Source organism: Odontesthes bonariensis, chromosome 11, assembly GCF_027942865.1.
Source record: "Odontesthes bonariensis isolate fOdoBon6 chromosome 11, fOdoBon6.hap1, whole genome shotgun sequence".
NCBI lineage: Eukaryota > Metazoa > Chordata > Actinopteri > Atheriniformes > Atherinopsidae > Odontesthes > Odontesthes bonariensis.
In genome coordinates this window covers 19,312,051-19,327,348 of record NC_134516.1, presented here as the reverse complement: position 1 = coordinate 19,327,348, position 15,298 = coordinate 19,312,051, and the positions used below count along the sequence as shown (strand labels likewise).

At 41.6% G+C, this 15,298-nt stretch overlaps 1 protein-coding gene across 1 annotated transcript in view; it reads left to right on the top strand.

The window, feature by feature from the left end:
• The window catches only part of LOC142391792 (gamma-aminobutyric acid receptor subunit gamma-3-like), a 155,006-nt gene that overhangs the window by 94,338 nt on the left and 45,370 nt on the right, over positions 1–15,298 (top strand). The window contains exon 6 of the mRNA XM_075477862.1: positions 6,543–6,625. Within this exon, the coding sequence (XP_075333977.1) occupies positions 6,543–6,625 (83 nt within the window). The remainder of the gene's footprint in view (positions 1–6,542; positions 6,626–15,298) is intronic.

Here is a 15,298-nt window from a genome sequence, read left to right as displayed (position 1 = left end):
AAAAACTGACGCTCCCTGTAATCAGTGTGTCATCATAGATCATGAGTGATCTCATCATCTGTCGGCATGCGTTTGTTATTATTATTCCCTTTACAGACTTTATTATAAAGCTGATCGGTGCAAGTTTTGGATAAAATTGATGTTGATGCATCCCAAGCGACTTACAAACGAGGATGTAACATTACAGCTAACAATAAGCTAACATCAAAGCTAACAATAAGCTACGTAGAAGGAAACCACCAGTCAGACTGTCAGAGGTGACAATGTAGAGATAGAGTGCAGACATAGAGGGAAGTACAGGGTAGGGTTCGGGTTATGAATCAGGGCTGCTAAGTTGGAGCAATAGATAAAGGGACCACAGCAGGAATTGGTTTTACGCTGCTCCTGCTGTGTGATGGTGGACCGCAATCGTTTTTACAAAGACCTGCAGTGGAAAACATTGCCTCAAAAACTGTTTTTGTAGGGAGTGAAATTTAAAAACTGCTCGAAAATCCAATTTTTTTAATCAGAGTTTGTGAATAGTGAGTGAGGAGTAACGTGATTCTTGTAAATGACACCTCCGAACAGTCTTTAGTTTATGTTTATGCATCCAAAGCGACTTACAAATGAGGATATAACATAACAGCTAACATCAAAGCTAACAATAAGCTACGTAGAAGGAAACCATCAGTAAGACTCTGTCAGAGGTGACATAGAGATAGAGAGCAGACATAGAGGGAAGTACAGGGTAAGTGCTGGGATAGAGCTGGGTCTTCAAGAGTTTCTTGAAAGGGGACACCCCTGTTTTTTTTAGCACTTGGCAAGAGAAGAGTCTGGATTGTTTTCAGCGTGGTGTAGGCACCGCTAAACGACAATCAAGAGTGATCGAGTGGTGACGTAAGCCTTTGCGAGAGCATTCAAGTAGATGGGAGGCGTTCCATTAAGGACTCTGTAGGCTAACATCAGTGACTTAAATTTGATGCGGGCGGCTAAGGGTAGCCAGTGGATATTAGTGTAAGTTGCTTTGGATAAAAGTGTCTGCCAAATGCATAAACATTATCTATTTGTAATTTAACCCAATGGAAAATTTTACTGTTGGGAGTATTTTTCATTTAAATTAAATAAAAAGCTCAGATTTAATGTATAAATTCACAGTGGAGAACCCATTGTCGAGTACACTGACAGGAGCAACAGAAATGGGGTTCTGGGTTCTGATAATTGGATTGAACTCGGTTAAAAGGCAAACAGTTGACGAGGCTAAGTGCCGATACTCTTAACAGTTCAATGGTTGGTGTTTTCTTAGACTTGTTTCTCTTTGGGTCTGGGTTAAACGCTCCTATTTGGAGTGTGAATACTGCATTACCATATAAAGTAGTCCCAAATAATGTTGTAGAGTATTTTGTTCAACATGATTTCATGGGGTAAAAAATATGCGTGGTGTTGGCACTGCTAGACGACAATCCGGAGTGACCGAGTGGTGACGTGATGGCCTCAGTATGCTTCTCCTTCACTATCCATCAGCTCCCCGTCCTTTCGAAGTTCTCCGTCGGGATGTCGGATACGCAAGGCAATTTGCCTCCCGATCAGTAGGCGTCGCTACGTTAAACGACCCAATCTCGCTACGTCTATCGTGAAAGTCGTTGATTGATTGTTCACCTTCCGGATCCGTTCCACTCCTCACAGTGAACGATGGCGAGCGAGAGAGAAAGACTATTGTTGGAGTTGGAGCTTGTTGAAATTGAAATGCAAATAATTTTGAGAGGGGAAGGAGCTAAACCGAAAAAGTGATTCCGGAAATGATGTTGTTAGCCGACCAATCACAACCCTTGCGGTCTCCGCGAGTCTCCGTCGCCTCGACGGATAGATAGGAAATATGGCCGACGCACGCAAACGACGGAGAGTGTCTCCGGTAGGGTCTCCGTAGGGCACCATAAATCAGCCTTAAAGGAGAATTCCGGCTATTTTACAAACATATCCCATCTGTTGGAGACCTAGGAAAGTTGGCCAAAGGGAAAAACGCGAGAAATTTTCATGCACGCTGTGCAAAGTTGTCCAATTGCGCTGATTTCCATGAAAGCGGGCTCTATCGGGCAAGCGTTTAACCTTTCCTGAGGCTCTTAACGTGTATCAAAATACTTTTTACCGAATTGGCCGTGGTGTCAGTAGCAATACAATTCAACCCAGGGACTAACCATACCATTAGCTAGCACAGACATTATACATTTTGAGATTTCAAAAACAGCGCACTTACCTCTCTCAGCTTCCGTGTTCCACAGGCGTCTTCCGGTTGCGGATGGGAAGGCGATGAAAACTCAAGGCCAAATACCTCCTCATTATGTTGCCGCAATTCGGAAAGGCACACACTCTCATTTCCTCAACTGTTCAAGTCTAGGACGTGCTTCCAATAAAACCCCGAGGGTTCTTCTCTCCCGCAGCTGAATAATGGGCGAAGGTGCGCTCCTTCAAGCAGTCATGTGACACGTCATGACATCACGGCGAAAATGGGTGTTGAAACGAGTCAGCTGTTCGATAGGAAACAATAACAAACATGGCAATGTGTAGTTCGGTTCCCGAGGGTCGTTTTTGGTGGACAAAAAGACAATTTTGGAATATTTCTCGCGTTTTTCCCTTTGGCCAACTTTCCTGGGTCTCCAACAGATGGGATATGTTTGTAAAATAGCCGGAATTCTCCTTTAAGCCTTTGCAAGAGCATTCAAGTAGATGGAACGCGCCACCGCGTTCTGGACCATCTGCAGAGGTTTCACAGCACAGGCTGGGAGACCAGTTAGGACACCAGTTAGGACACAAGTTAGGACACCAGTTAGGAGAGCGTTGCAGTGGTCAAGGTGGGAGATGAGCATGGCCTGCACCAGGAGCTGGGTGGCGTGTTGGGTTAGGAACGGCCTGATCTTTCTTATGTTTAGCAATGCGAAGCGGCACGATCGAGCAACGGAGGAAACAAAACAAACAAAACAAATAGGCAGAAAGTCTGTTTTGCCTGCCTGACAAACAGCAGACATAATAAAGTCTCACCTGAGAGGAAACGCAGCAGCTGGACCCGGGAACATGTTTGAGAACATTCAGCATAGTTTATTCTCATTCAGGCACATAAACATGACATAAACTGGAGGAAATGCTTTGAAAGGTGGTTGCACAAAGACTCGAAACCGTAAAATATAGATGACCGCCTGAAGCAGCTCCACTCTGCCGTATTTATTTCTGAGTTGAAATAAGATGCAGCGACTTGTCGTCAGATGAGATACTGTGGTTGGCAGTGGTGTCGGTCTGGTGTGAACCGGTGACCAATTTAAACGTTGAAATTGGTTCTTACTGGTTCTAAAGTAATAAAAATGGGACAAATACAGGTTGAACAAGAGGCCATGCACCTGAATTGTTTGTAAAGCATCTTTTTTAAGCTATTAGTGTCTGTTACATAATAATCTAATGAAGTAGAGCATGTTTCTCTTCTTGAAGCGAAACTCTTTGACATAACGTCCTACGTGAAGCGTTTCATTCACTGATAACCAGCGTTGGTGGAGGTCATGCACCTGTTGTTCCTCATGAAATCCAAAAACAGCCTTTTTAGCCTCAAAAGTCAGGGCGTGACAATGTATATAAATGTTTTCAGCTAATGTCAGATGAGGAATATCCTGATCAAACCCTTAAAGCATTGACGTCTCATGAATTAAGTCAAATTTTGGGTTTTTTACTGCAAATCATGACGTAATTGGCTAGATTGTCTGTAATATCTTAGCATTTGTTCCCTTTATTTGAAAATAAGTAAGTTACAAACTCCTCTTCCAGCTTTTCCTTCTAAATGAAAATCTGATCGGCATTGGGTTTTTACCCACATATTTAGGATATTAAGATGAACTTTGACCTAACAACAAAGACCTCCATCAGTGGTCGTTTGTAGGCGTCTTGGAGGACCAGATGCTGCGTTTGTGCTGTGGTGAACTGGAAATCAAACGATTTTTGGCGTTTTATCGTTTGCTTTGCCAGGAAAATGTCAGTCATCTCTGAGTTTTTCTTAGTTCTTTGTTAAAATATTCAGACGAGAGCAAAGCGGCTTTTTAAACAGCCAGCTTCCATTTCTAAATTTAGGAGGGAAAAGGCCTGGCTTAAAATCCTGTAATTGTCTCAGATCTAACCCATGATTGTTGGGAATGATTTGAGATGTTGTAGAGGTTAATCACACTGTGATCATGGGCTTTTAAATTGAGCTATAAATATGCTTGTTATCAGCAGGGTTCAATGGTTCACAACTAAAATGTTCAGCTTTAAAACTGCAACAAGTTAAAAGCTGTGTTAATCTCCTCTTTTTCTTTTCATGAACAATGGACCATGCAGTGATTATGTGAGATGTGAAAGGGGTCACCCACAGTGACAGAATTATCACCCAATGCAGCTGTTCCTTCAGCTCGACGGAGCATTTACTGTCACTTCATCTCATTGTTTTAGTTTTTTTCATCAACCGACTCGCAGCTGGATCAGATAAACCGACTCGGTTCTTAAGCAGAGTGAATATCTAAAGGGGAAAGTACGTTTTTAATGTATTCTTAGGTTCACAGGACTGTGTAGCTGCTGTCATCAATCTCATTTCCTGATGTTAGCAGCTGGCTTTCCAACACCGAAGTTAAAAATAACAGCCTTTGTAATAACAGAAATAGAGCAAAAAAGTATTCAAACCCTTCATCACACTATCTTTGGAACAAATGTGTCAACCAACCTTTAGCATGTGAAAAAATAACAGTTTTCAAAGCCCTTTAAGTACCTGATATCGAATTAGGTCGCCGCCTAGTGGATATTTGCTAAATCTGCAGGCTAATCCGGTCAGTTTCAGGGCAGTCGATGCAACATACGTTAAAAACATTCGTTTATTTTGTCCCATTTACAGATAGGCCGACGTATCTGCGCACTCTTAGTATTTACTGATTCCAGTCCCGGCCATTTTTGGGTGCTCAGAACATGGTCAAGTCATTAAAAATCTTAGTTTTTTTAAAGTACGGATGTCTAAATTAATTTTTCAAAGTGTTTCTGAGTGCTGTGGGAATAAAAGCAGAATTATTCGTATGCATGAATGATTTAACCTCAGACCGACTTAACTTTAGTGGAAAATAGTACAAAGACGACATAGTTGCGGATACATTTGATTAGTTTTCATGTCAGCAACACATTAAAAAGGTTGCAAAATACACAAATACCTTTATTTAAAGCAGAAACTCTTAAATGTATCTTAAGGATAAAGATAAAAAGAGAAGGTTTGAAGGACACTTACGTTCACTTTAACAGCATAATGGTCTAACTTACACTCGACAACCTCTTTATGAGACTTTCTGGCACACAGCGCAGCACTTGCATACAATCCACTGCAATAGTTTGAACTTTTTCCAACCTAATTAAAATAAAACTTCTGGAGGGGCCAAAACAACAGAAGTTTTGCACCTATCTGAGCTTCCAGCTTTGCATAGGAGGCTCCGCTGTTTTATTGCACCGTTCCAGGCTTTGAGGCGTTGCAACAGATTAAAAGTCACCCCAATAACTGCGAGACAGAACTAAAGGCCTGTCTCTATTCCAATCACATTGTTTCGTTTGGGACTTTTCGCCCTCTTATGACGTCTGGTACATATTAATTAGCTTTTTTTTTTACTGCTGGGTGGAGGCTGCAGCTGGTGAAATATATGATTTTGAATGGTGTCCTGAGAAAAAAAAGCACATTTCATGCCTGTCAGCTCAGTTCTGATTGTTGCTTTCTGCCATTTCTGAAAGAAATTTATCTATTTTAGATCTCTACACACACACAAAAAAGAGCATTTTGTGTAAACTGAGATATAATTTGACATTTGGTGTAATTTTAAGGTTTTAAACAGCATTCAGTAGCTCAAACATTGAGGAAACTTAAAAGCTTGTGTTTTAACATCTAATTTGAGAAGCTACGGTTGCTTTTTCCTTACATTCAGCTCTCCTTACTGTGAGGGAAAGTGAACATGTATGCAAACTGAAAATAATCTGCAATTTGTTCACCTCCGAACAAGCAGAGTGAGGGGGCCCTCGTTCAGCTTCGACTCAGGCTCCTCTTTTGTGTTGCAAGTCTCGCAATTATTTAGAAATTGTATCAATGACAAAGAGGCAATGATGCATAACAAGTCAGCCAGTTTTCCCGATCTCATCTCCATAACTCTCATTATATCCAGAGAGAGTAAATCTTTGGGATATTGAGGTAACGTAGAATCAGAAACATCTGGTGTGTTGACTTGTCCAGTGATCACAGCAAAGTAACCCTGATTTTACAGGCGGGCAGACCTCTGGGCCCTGACCTGGTTGATTTAACACTGATGATGAAAATCATTTTGAGGGATTTCACACATAAACCGTCTAATCAACTGTGATCCCACACCATTTGGTTTAAAGCCAGTGCTTCATACACTGTAGAGCTCAAAGCTGCATCATGTGTTGTATCCGGCGGTCTCACAACTTGCTTCACGCTCTGAGAAATTGAAGATCAGAAGCTATTTTAGCACCTCGAATGTCTTTGTTTAAACCTGTCATTATTCCTACTCCAGGATGACCATCAATGCCGAATGCCAGCTGCAGCTTCATAATTTCCCGATGGACGAACACTCCTGTCCTCTCGTCTTCTCCAGCTGTGAGTACTGGCAACAGCATGCATGAAAAATGCTCACATAGACACGTATAACCTGAAGCTATAAGAGTGGATGTACGAGTAAAAACTATTTGATTTTAATGGCAAAATGGGTTACAAAACCTCACCACAGGCAGGTTTCATGAGTCTTAATCTGTTTTCTGGATCCTGGGAGATATAGACATTTGACAGGCGGCAGGGAGCAGCATGAGCAGGGAAGTCCCAGTTTCAGAGGGAATCACTGATCAGCTGCATACAGAGTGGGATATTTAATAAGGCCATCATGTATTACTGTCAGTATGCAGCTAGACTTCCATTTCACTGAGAGAAAATCTCCATTCAGTCCAACATGTAGAGATCTGCTGCACCTAAACTGCGATAGACTCACTAAATGACTCAGTTATGATCAGTTAGGATTTAATGGTATTAGAACAGGGCAATAATCACGACAAAGTAGACGTGGTTGAATTTGCAACATTATAAAAAATACTCCCTTTATTTCTAAGGTTTCAAAACAGAGGATAATCAGTTAATACCACCTTTAGCAGTAATGGCTGTGGAGGGATTTTGGCTTGAGTTCATTGAGGTTTGCAGCTTTCTTTAAGGTCCCATTTCAGTGTTTCAATTCACAACAAAAGTAATCTGAAGGCACTTTTATTAGATTCAACTTTGTCACGAGTTAAAGACTTTATTCAAGTTAAAAGTACTGAGACAACGAAACGCAATCTATCCGTCTATAGACGTTTAGATTTCTTTCTAGAATTCTAGATTTCTTTCTGAGACATCTAACAAGAAATCTAGAAGTCTGGATTGCTAGAGACGTCTCGGTTTCTTTCTAAACTTATTTCTAGACATCTAGACTTACTACCAGAATTATAGTTTTTTTTCAGAGACATGTAGCAAGAAATCTAGACTGCTAGAGACATCTGGGTTTCTTTCTAGATGTCTAGGAAAGAAGTCTAGGAAAGAAATCCCTTTCTACAGATGTCGATTTCTTTCTAGATTTCTAAACTTCTTTCTAGACGTCTCGACTTACCTCTAGAATTGTAGATTTCTTTCCGAGACATCTAGCAAGAAATCTAGACTGCTAGAGACGTCTCGGTTTCTTTCTAGACTTCTTTCTAGATGTTTTGGAAAAAAAGCCTTGGAAAGAAATCTAGAAAGAAGTTTAGAAAACGCTAAAGAAATCCCTTTCTATAGACGTCGAATTCTTTCTAGATTTCTTTCAGACACCTAGAAGTCTAGGTGTCTATAGACTATTCTAAAGACTTCTAGATTTCTTTCTAGATTTCTAAACTTCTTTCTAGACGTCTAGACTTACTTCTAGAATTATAGATTTCTTTCCGAGACATTTTAGATGGTTAGGATGCCTCCTGGTCGCCTCCCTTTGGAGATTTTCCTGCAACATCCTACTGGGAGGAGGCCCCGGGGGAGACCCAGGACTGGTTGGGGATGATATGTCCCTTCTGGGAACGCCTCGGGATCCCCCAGGAGGAGCCTGAGAGGGATGTCTGGGTTTCTCTACTGGACCCGTTGCCTCCGCGACCTTGGATGAGCAGATGAAAATGGTTTTAAATGACATCATTCTGCGTGATATGATTTAATTTATCATCATTAACTGATGCAAGAGGCCGATATTTGTTGCTGCTAATTATCAAGCACCCACTCAGCATTAGGTTTGGATAAGCCATTAGTTTTAGCCTCTTCTTTTTCTTTTAACAGGGTTTAATGATGCTTGAGAGCAGAACAGTGTTCTTAAAAAGGTCCTCAGCTTTTTACTTTGTATATTTGAATCAACTCTTTCAGAAAATGTAAAGAAGCTTCTTCCCAGATTTCCATTTGTCTCCGATAAGCTGTTCATCCATTAAGAGCCTCCATAGAAATCCATTTTATTCTTAACGATATAAACTAACTGAGCAGCAATTGTTTTTCTTGGGTCGTCTGTCATCTGTGCATCAGTGTGCTGCCAGCCTACAAATGGCATCCATGTCCTCCACAGCAGATGGTTCGAGGATCTGCTGTGGAGGAGAGAGTGAGACAGAGGGGACCAGTTGAGTTCCAGGACATCATCTGATAATTATCCCTCACTTACAGCCACTGTTTAAACATAATTCTCATGGGCTGTAACATCCACCTCTCAGGGCGTAGTATTAGAATCCTCTGAAAACCTAATGTGCAAGTTTTCTAAAACGCTCTTCATCATGAATCAAATCACAAGCTTCCCCATTACAGTGTGATTTCATTTATTCAGATGGAACATTATGAACCTAGTGGCTGTGTTGATGGCCTCACTTATCAGTTCTGAGCAACCAGATGCTTTCCTAACAGATATGATACAAGCAATCCCACATTTGCCAATACTTTTTAAGCCATTGCAGCATTCCCATAAATACTTAGAGCCCTTCATAGTTTGGTATGCTGTAGTCTCATGTGGAGTAAAAGCAGAATTTGCAATACCACACAGCGATTCAAGAGTAAGCCCCAGAATTAGAACTACTGACAGGTAAACTGAGTGAAACTTCTCATCTTTGCACTAATATACTTGGAAACAGACATAGCCGTGATGTTGTTATTGGGGGCTATCGGAGACTTTCTACACACGCGTCTACTGGGATGACGTCATCGACGCACCGCTGCAGCACAGCTCATTCACTCCGGTGCTCTGTGACGGTCGGCTATCTTCACACAGAGTTTGCTGCTGCTAGTTTTGTGCAACATGGCAATTTGGAAATATGCTATAACGAACCTTGTTACCAGCAGCAGTAGCAAATTCCGTGTAAAGATGCTGCTGCCACGGCGGGGCGCGGCGATGACGTCATCCCAGTAGACGCATGTGTAGAAAGCCCCCCGATAACAACAACATGTCAGCTCTGAGCTCATTAATCCATTGGTCTTAAAGTATTGGTGAAATAAAGACGGATAATGCCTTATTTAGACGCTGCATTGTCTCTGCCCTGTTCTCTCCCGTTATATGGATATACGCAGATCTGAGTGACTTAAATAGTGTCCGAAGGACACCGACTTTCACCAAACTGTTATCTGTGAGAAGATGAACGTATTTTATGCCAGAAATAAGGTCCAGGTTTAAAAAAAAAAAAAACTTCCTCTTTAAGTGTACCTGGTACCAGGACACCTTAGGTCAAAGGTCAATGATCAACTTTGTAATTGGCTGTGTTCGAAAGCGCATACTACATACTACATACTTCCATTCTGCATACTGATCGATCAGACAGTATGCAGAGTGTTTACCCACAATGCATTTAGCTCCTACCTGCGCCGAAATCAGCCGGCCTGAAGCTGATTTCGCTTAAGCTCTAAACTTTGTAAACTTTAGCAACATTTTCAGACGAGAAAGTAGTCGTTTAGATCCCCAACGTGTTGAAAATCTGACAAAATAGCGGCTATTTACAATTTTGTTCCGACAAATTCGGCGCTACTAAAGCTAGCCGTAGGAAGTGGAAGTGAAGCTACCCTCGTTGTAGCTAGCTTGAAACTGCCGTTTTGACAGGAAATGAGGATTGGTGACGTCACGTTACGTTGAATCTTGGGTAGTTTGAGTATGAGTAGTAACCTCATGATGCATACCCAACATTTCGGAGAATCTAGTATGGATCCGGGAAAAAAGTCAGTATGAGTATTGGGAGTAGTAAGAGAAGTATGCGGTTTCGAACACAGCTAGTGTGCCATCAGACCTGAGGCCATGTGTCCTGGACACTCAGAGCTGTCAACAGATTACCACCTGGTGCCGAGTAGCCTTGATTGATACGCCTGCATGTTGGACTTGGACCGGGCCAAGATCAGGGTGATGTTCCAAATTCTCAGCCTACCTGGGAAAATCTGTGTTGGAGTGCTGGTGAGATCGTATCTCTTGGTTGACTTGGGAATAACTCAGTGTCCCCTAAGAAGAGCTGGGGAGGTCTGCTTAGACTGTTGTCCCTGTGACCTGGCCCCCATAAGCAGTAGAAAATGGATGGATGATTGGGTAAAACCAAGCCACTAGGTCAAAGAAGCAGCTCTCAAAGATCTGTGGAAGGCTACAGAATAAGTTCTACAGGATTGAGGGTTCCCAGAGGGTCTCCTGTTATTATCAAATGGAGGATTATGTTTTGGGGATTTTATGTTCGGGGGCTACACAAACTGCCTTGAGAGGTCTGTTAAACTAAACTCACAGACCGGTTAAGGAGGCCGTTAATTAGAAAAGCAACAAAAAAGACCAAAGGTAATCCTCTATAAACTTTACAGAAGAATAGATTAAACAAAAAGAAGCAATTTCTAACAAAAGTTCAAACATGGAAGAAGATCCTTTGGTCAGATGAGACTAAAATGGAACTTTTTGAGCATCAAGTAAGCCATCAACATGCTATGAGGATGTTTATCTATGGAAGGGACGGGATGATGGATGGTGCTAAAAACAGGGAAATTCTTGAGACTGAAATCTGTTTTAGTCTTCCAAAGATTCACCTTCCATTAGGATAATAACAGCTAAGGTTCAAGGGTTAATGTTTAAATGTGTTGGAATAGCCCAAGTCCTCAGTCCAACTGAGAATCATGACTATAAGGATTGCATGACTTAAATATCCCATCCAACATGAAGGAGCTGGAGCAGTTTTACTGGTCAAAAATTGGTATGTGAGGCCCCTAAACCAAGCATGGTGTGAGAAATTCACTATATAAAACATAGAAACATCAAAAGTAAGCTTACCTCACTGGTCAGATACATATTGCAGCTTGAGGACGTGCACAACCGACACACCAAATGAACACAAGATAGGCGAAGAGGCCACGATAAACAGGCATCCTGCGTGGAGCAGGCAGAAGCCGCCATGACATCGATCTACTAATCTAGGCCTTCTGGCCGAGGTGCTCAACATGAGCTTCTTCTCGGGGAAAGTCATAAAAACAAGCTTGAAGTATGGGTAAAACAAAAGAAGAATCAAGACACTCGTGGACTGTAAGAAGCTATATTCTCTGTTCTGATTTAATCAAGATTGAAGTGTTTTGCCTCAGTATGAGTGTCATGCTCACAGGAAACCAAACACCACTCATTCATGCCGATGAAACAGGGAGACTGATCAGATTTATCTTCCAACATCACAGGGATTCTTACAAAAGTCATAGTGTTTGCCTTCCAGTCTATGCCTGCCGTGATTTAAGGAGATTCCCTTTGAGCTAAATGCTACTGCTAATTAGCACTACAATAGAAAGTACAGCTCATTAGTTTGTACTGTAGCCTGATTTATGATCATATACCTACAAATAGAATTTGAATCTCTTGATTCACTTGGTGGAAATGCAGGATTAAGTGAGGTTTATCCTCTTGACACCACACATATCCGACTCTCAAATTTAACCATCAAACAATTGTGACAATATTCTGGAAAAAGGCAAATCTATGAGCTCGCTGTTTAGTTAAAGGACAATCAGGGGGTCCCTAAAGTCAAGAGTCACAAATATCTGCTCAGTATTGATCAAAACGGTGGACTTAATCAGCCAATATATTGATGTTGAGTGCATCAAGCAATGCAATCGCATGATAGACCTTAAAATACAAATGTCGATCTGTGAAAAATTGCATTACAGATGTGATGTTAACGGTTTCCCATCGTTTGTTAGGGGGAGCGAGGGTTAAACCTGAGACCTTTTAAAAGAGATTGCTGCTTCAAAATCCTGTCCTGCACCATCTTGATTATCTTGTACCCATTAATAGTTAGAAAACTACACATCGGTCGCAGCTACCATCACATGACGCAATGATGCCACAAAACATAGTCCCTTTCCCAACCGCACTATCCTGCATCTTGGGTTTTAACCCATTTAGGCCGGGAAAGCGTTGCTGCATTTCTACCTTTAAAGCTGGGGGCGCTGTTGCGTTATTCTACCTTTAAGGCCGGGAAAGCGTACACGTCTCTTTTCATGTATTAGTTTGTTTTGCACCAATTATTGACCTCTGCGCCAATTAAAGGCATTATAATAGACACGTGAGAGTGTCGTCGTGTTCCTCGTGTCATTGTTTTGAAGTTAAGTTACATCGAACAAGCATGGAGGACTTTCAGTGGGAAGACATTTCAGACGGGAGCGATTTTGAGGAGTTTCTTGGGTTTGATGATGCTGATGAACGTGCCGACCCAACTGATGGAGATTTATGGCGAGCACATATGTTTGAAGATGACGATAACGACGAGGATGATTTTGAAGGGTTTGAATGTGAGTGGAAGACTGACAATTACCACCGTAATCGACGGAGAGATTTCAACCGCACACCAGGGGTGAAAGTCGATTTACCTGCAGATGCCACACCGTTGAAGGCATTTAATCATATTTTTACTGAGAAGCTTTGGGCACATCTCATTTCCGAGACGAATAGATACAGTGACCAGGTACTTCAGACTCCAGCTCGAGCAAAGATGGCAAGGTGGGCACACGTAACTGTGCCGGAGATGAAAACGTTTATTGGAATGTGTATGGGCTCCTTCTGCTGCCAGTACAAAGAGATTACTGGCGATAAAATAAATAGATAAATAAATAATTTAAATATAAAATACATAGTAATTTATATTTTATTATATTTAATTTTATTTTATTACTGTTTTCTAATTGAAAATAGTGCTGTTCCTGCACTTTACTTTTTACATTTTCGTGAAGGTGTATGTAAATAAACTCAATTTCCAAAGAAAGCCACAGGCGTAAGCTCTCAAATACTTTTTGAATTTTGTTTCTATCAGCTACAGAGGCTGAGAAATCAATCATTTAGTAGGCGTTGACACAATTGCTGAATTTCCAGAAATACTTCAGGTTTTAGGGAATCTTTCTGAAATTGCCCATAGGTTTTACAGGCATTCTTTTCCAGGCGTCTTAGGCCTAAATGGGTTAAACAGCTTCAGCTGCATGATTATTGCTGGAATAAAGGGCATCGTTTTCTTGATGGTGTTGATAAAACGAAAAAATGCTCAAACATCATCCAAATTTCATAATATCTCGAGTTGTTTACACTAAAAGAAAGACCCCTCGTCTTCTTTGGAGAATAAACGGGGAGGATATTAGAATCAAGGCCTCAGAAGGATGTAATTTATAACATCATGAAAGAACATGTTGCTTCAGGGGGCTTTTTAAAGTATGAAACATTCTGTAGCTGTGAAGATACACGGGTACCACAATGGTAATGCTCTCTGCAGCAAAGATAATTGTACAAACACACCAAGAGAAATATGACGGCAATAATGTCTGCCAACTATATTAATGTTAAAAAAAATAGAAAACCTCTTTCGCATCATTGTGATTTTTTCCTCTTGGTTATAGATGGTTATCGTCTAAATGAGAACATTTACATAATTAGTCTAGTTGCCACTGCGGGGCAGAACCAAGCCTGCCACTCGCTCATTACTGCAGTCACTCATTTTTTCCATGCAGAATTGCTGTAACTTGTCAAACTGAACTCAGCTTTGTGTTTAACGTGTGAGCTTTCACGTAAAACTGCCTCCAGTGAGGATCCGTGTGTTACACTGTTGTTTTGATGTTAAATAAAAAACAGAATGCAACGATTTGCTTATTTCAGACCCGCAACTTATTGTCAACGTAACAGAGAAAACATGTGAAATGTTTAAAGTGAGACAGTTTGATGGCAGCAACACGTCTCAGAGAAGCTGGGACAGGAGCGACGAAAAAAAAGAAACAGATCTGGAACATGATTTGGTATAAAAAGAGCACCTTAAAGGGATAGTTCGCCTCTTTTGACATGAAGCTGTATGACATCCCATACTAGCAATATCATTTATGAACATTGACTTACCCCCCCTGCTGTGTCCTGTGAGCCGAGTTCCGGCCTCGTTTTGGTGTTGACGTAAGTACACCTACACCTTGAAACAGGTGCGGCTGTCGGCAGGCGGCAGCACGCAGTGATACGAAGGCAGAGAAAATAGGGCCAAGCGATTGTGAGGTCTGACTTTTTCCTGGAGAATGATTTTGGGATGCAAATGTATTACTCTTTTGAACGCATATTTGTTTTGAGAAGCAAAACGCTTTATTTTTTAAACCCCAGCCAACTAGCCAGACTACCTTCGTCAAGGCCAAAACGAGGCTGGAACTCGGCTCACAGGACGCAGCAGGGGGTAAAGGCCTCAGTATGCTTCTCCTTCAATCCGTCAGCTCTCCGTCCTTTCGAAGTACTCCGTCGGGATGTCGGATACTTAAGGCAATTCACCTCCCGATCAGTAGGCGTCGCTACGTTAAACGACTCAATCTCGCAACGTCTATCGTGAAAGTCGTTGATTGATTGTTCACCTTCCGGATCCGTTCCGCTCCTCACAGTGAACGATGGCGAGCGAGAGAGAAAGACTGTTGTTGGAGTTGGAGCTTGTTGATATTGAAATGCAAATAATTTTGACCAAATGTTGACCGGCCACACAGTAAACTCTTTCAAAAATGGCGGTGTTGTTGTTGTGAGAGGAAGGAGCTAAACCGGAAAACGGATTCCGGAAATGATGTTGTTAGCCGACCAATCACAACCCTTGCTGTCTCCGTCGCCTCGACGGATAGATAGGAAGTTTGGCCGACGCACGCAAGCGACGGAGAGCGTCTCCGGGAGGGTCTATGTCGACAGAGAGAGCTCATTTATGGTACGTAGGCGACCATAAATCAGCCTTAAGTCAGTGTTCATATATTATATTGCTATTATGGGAT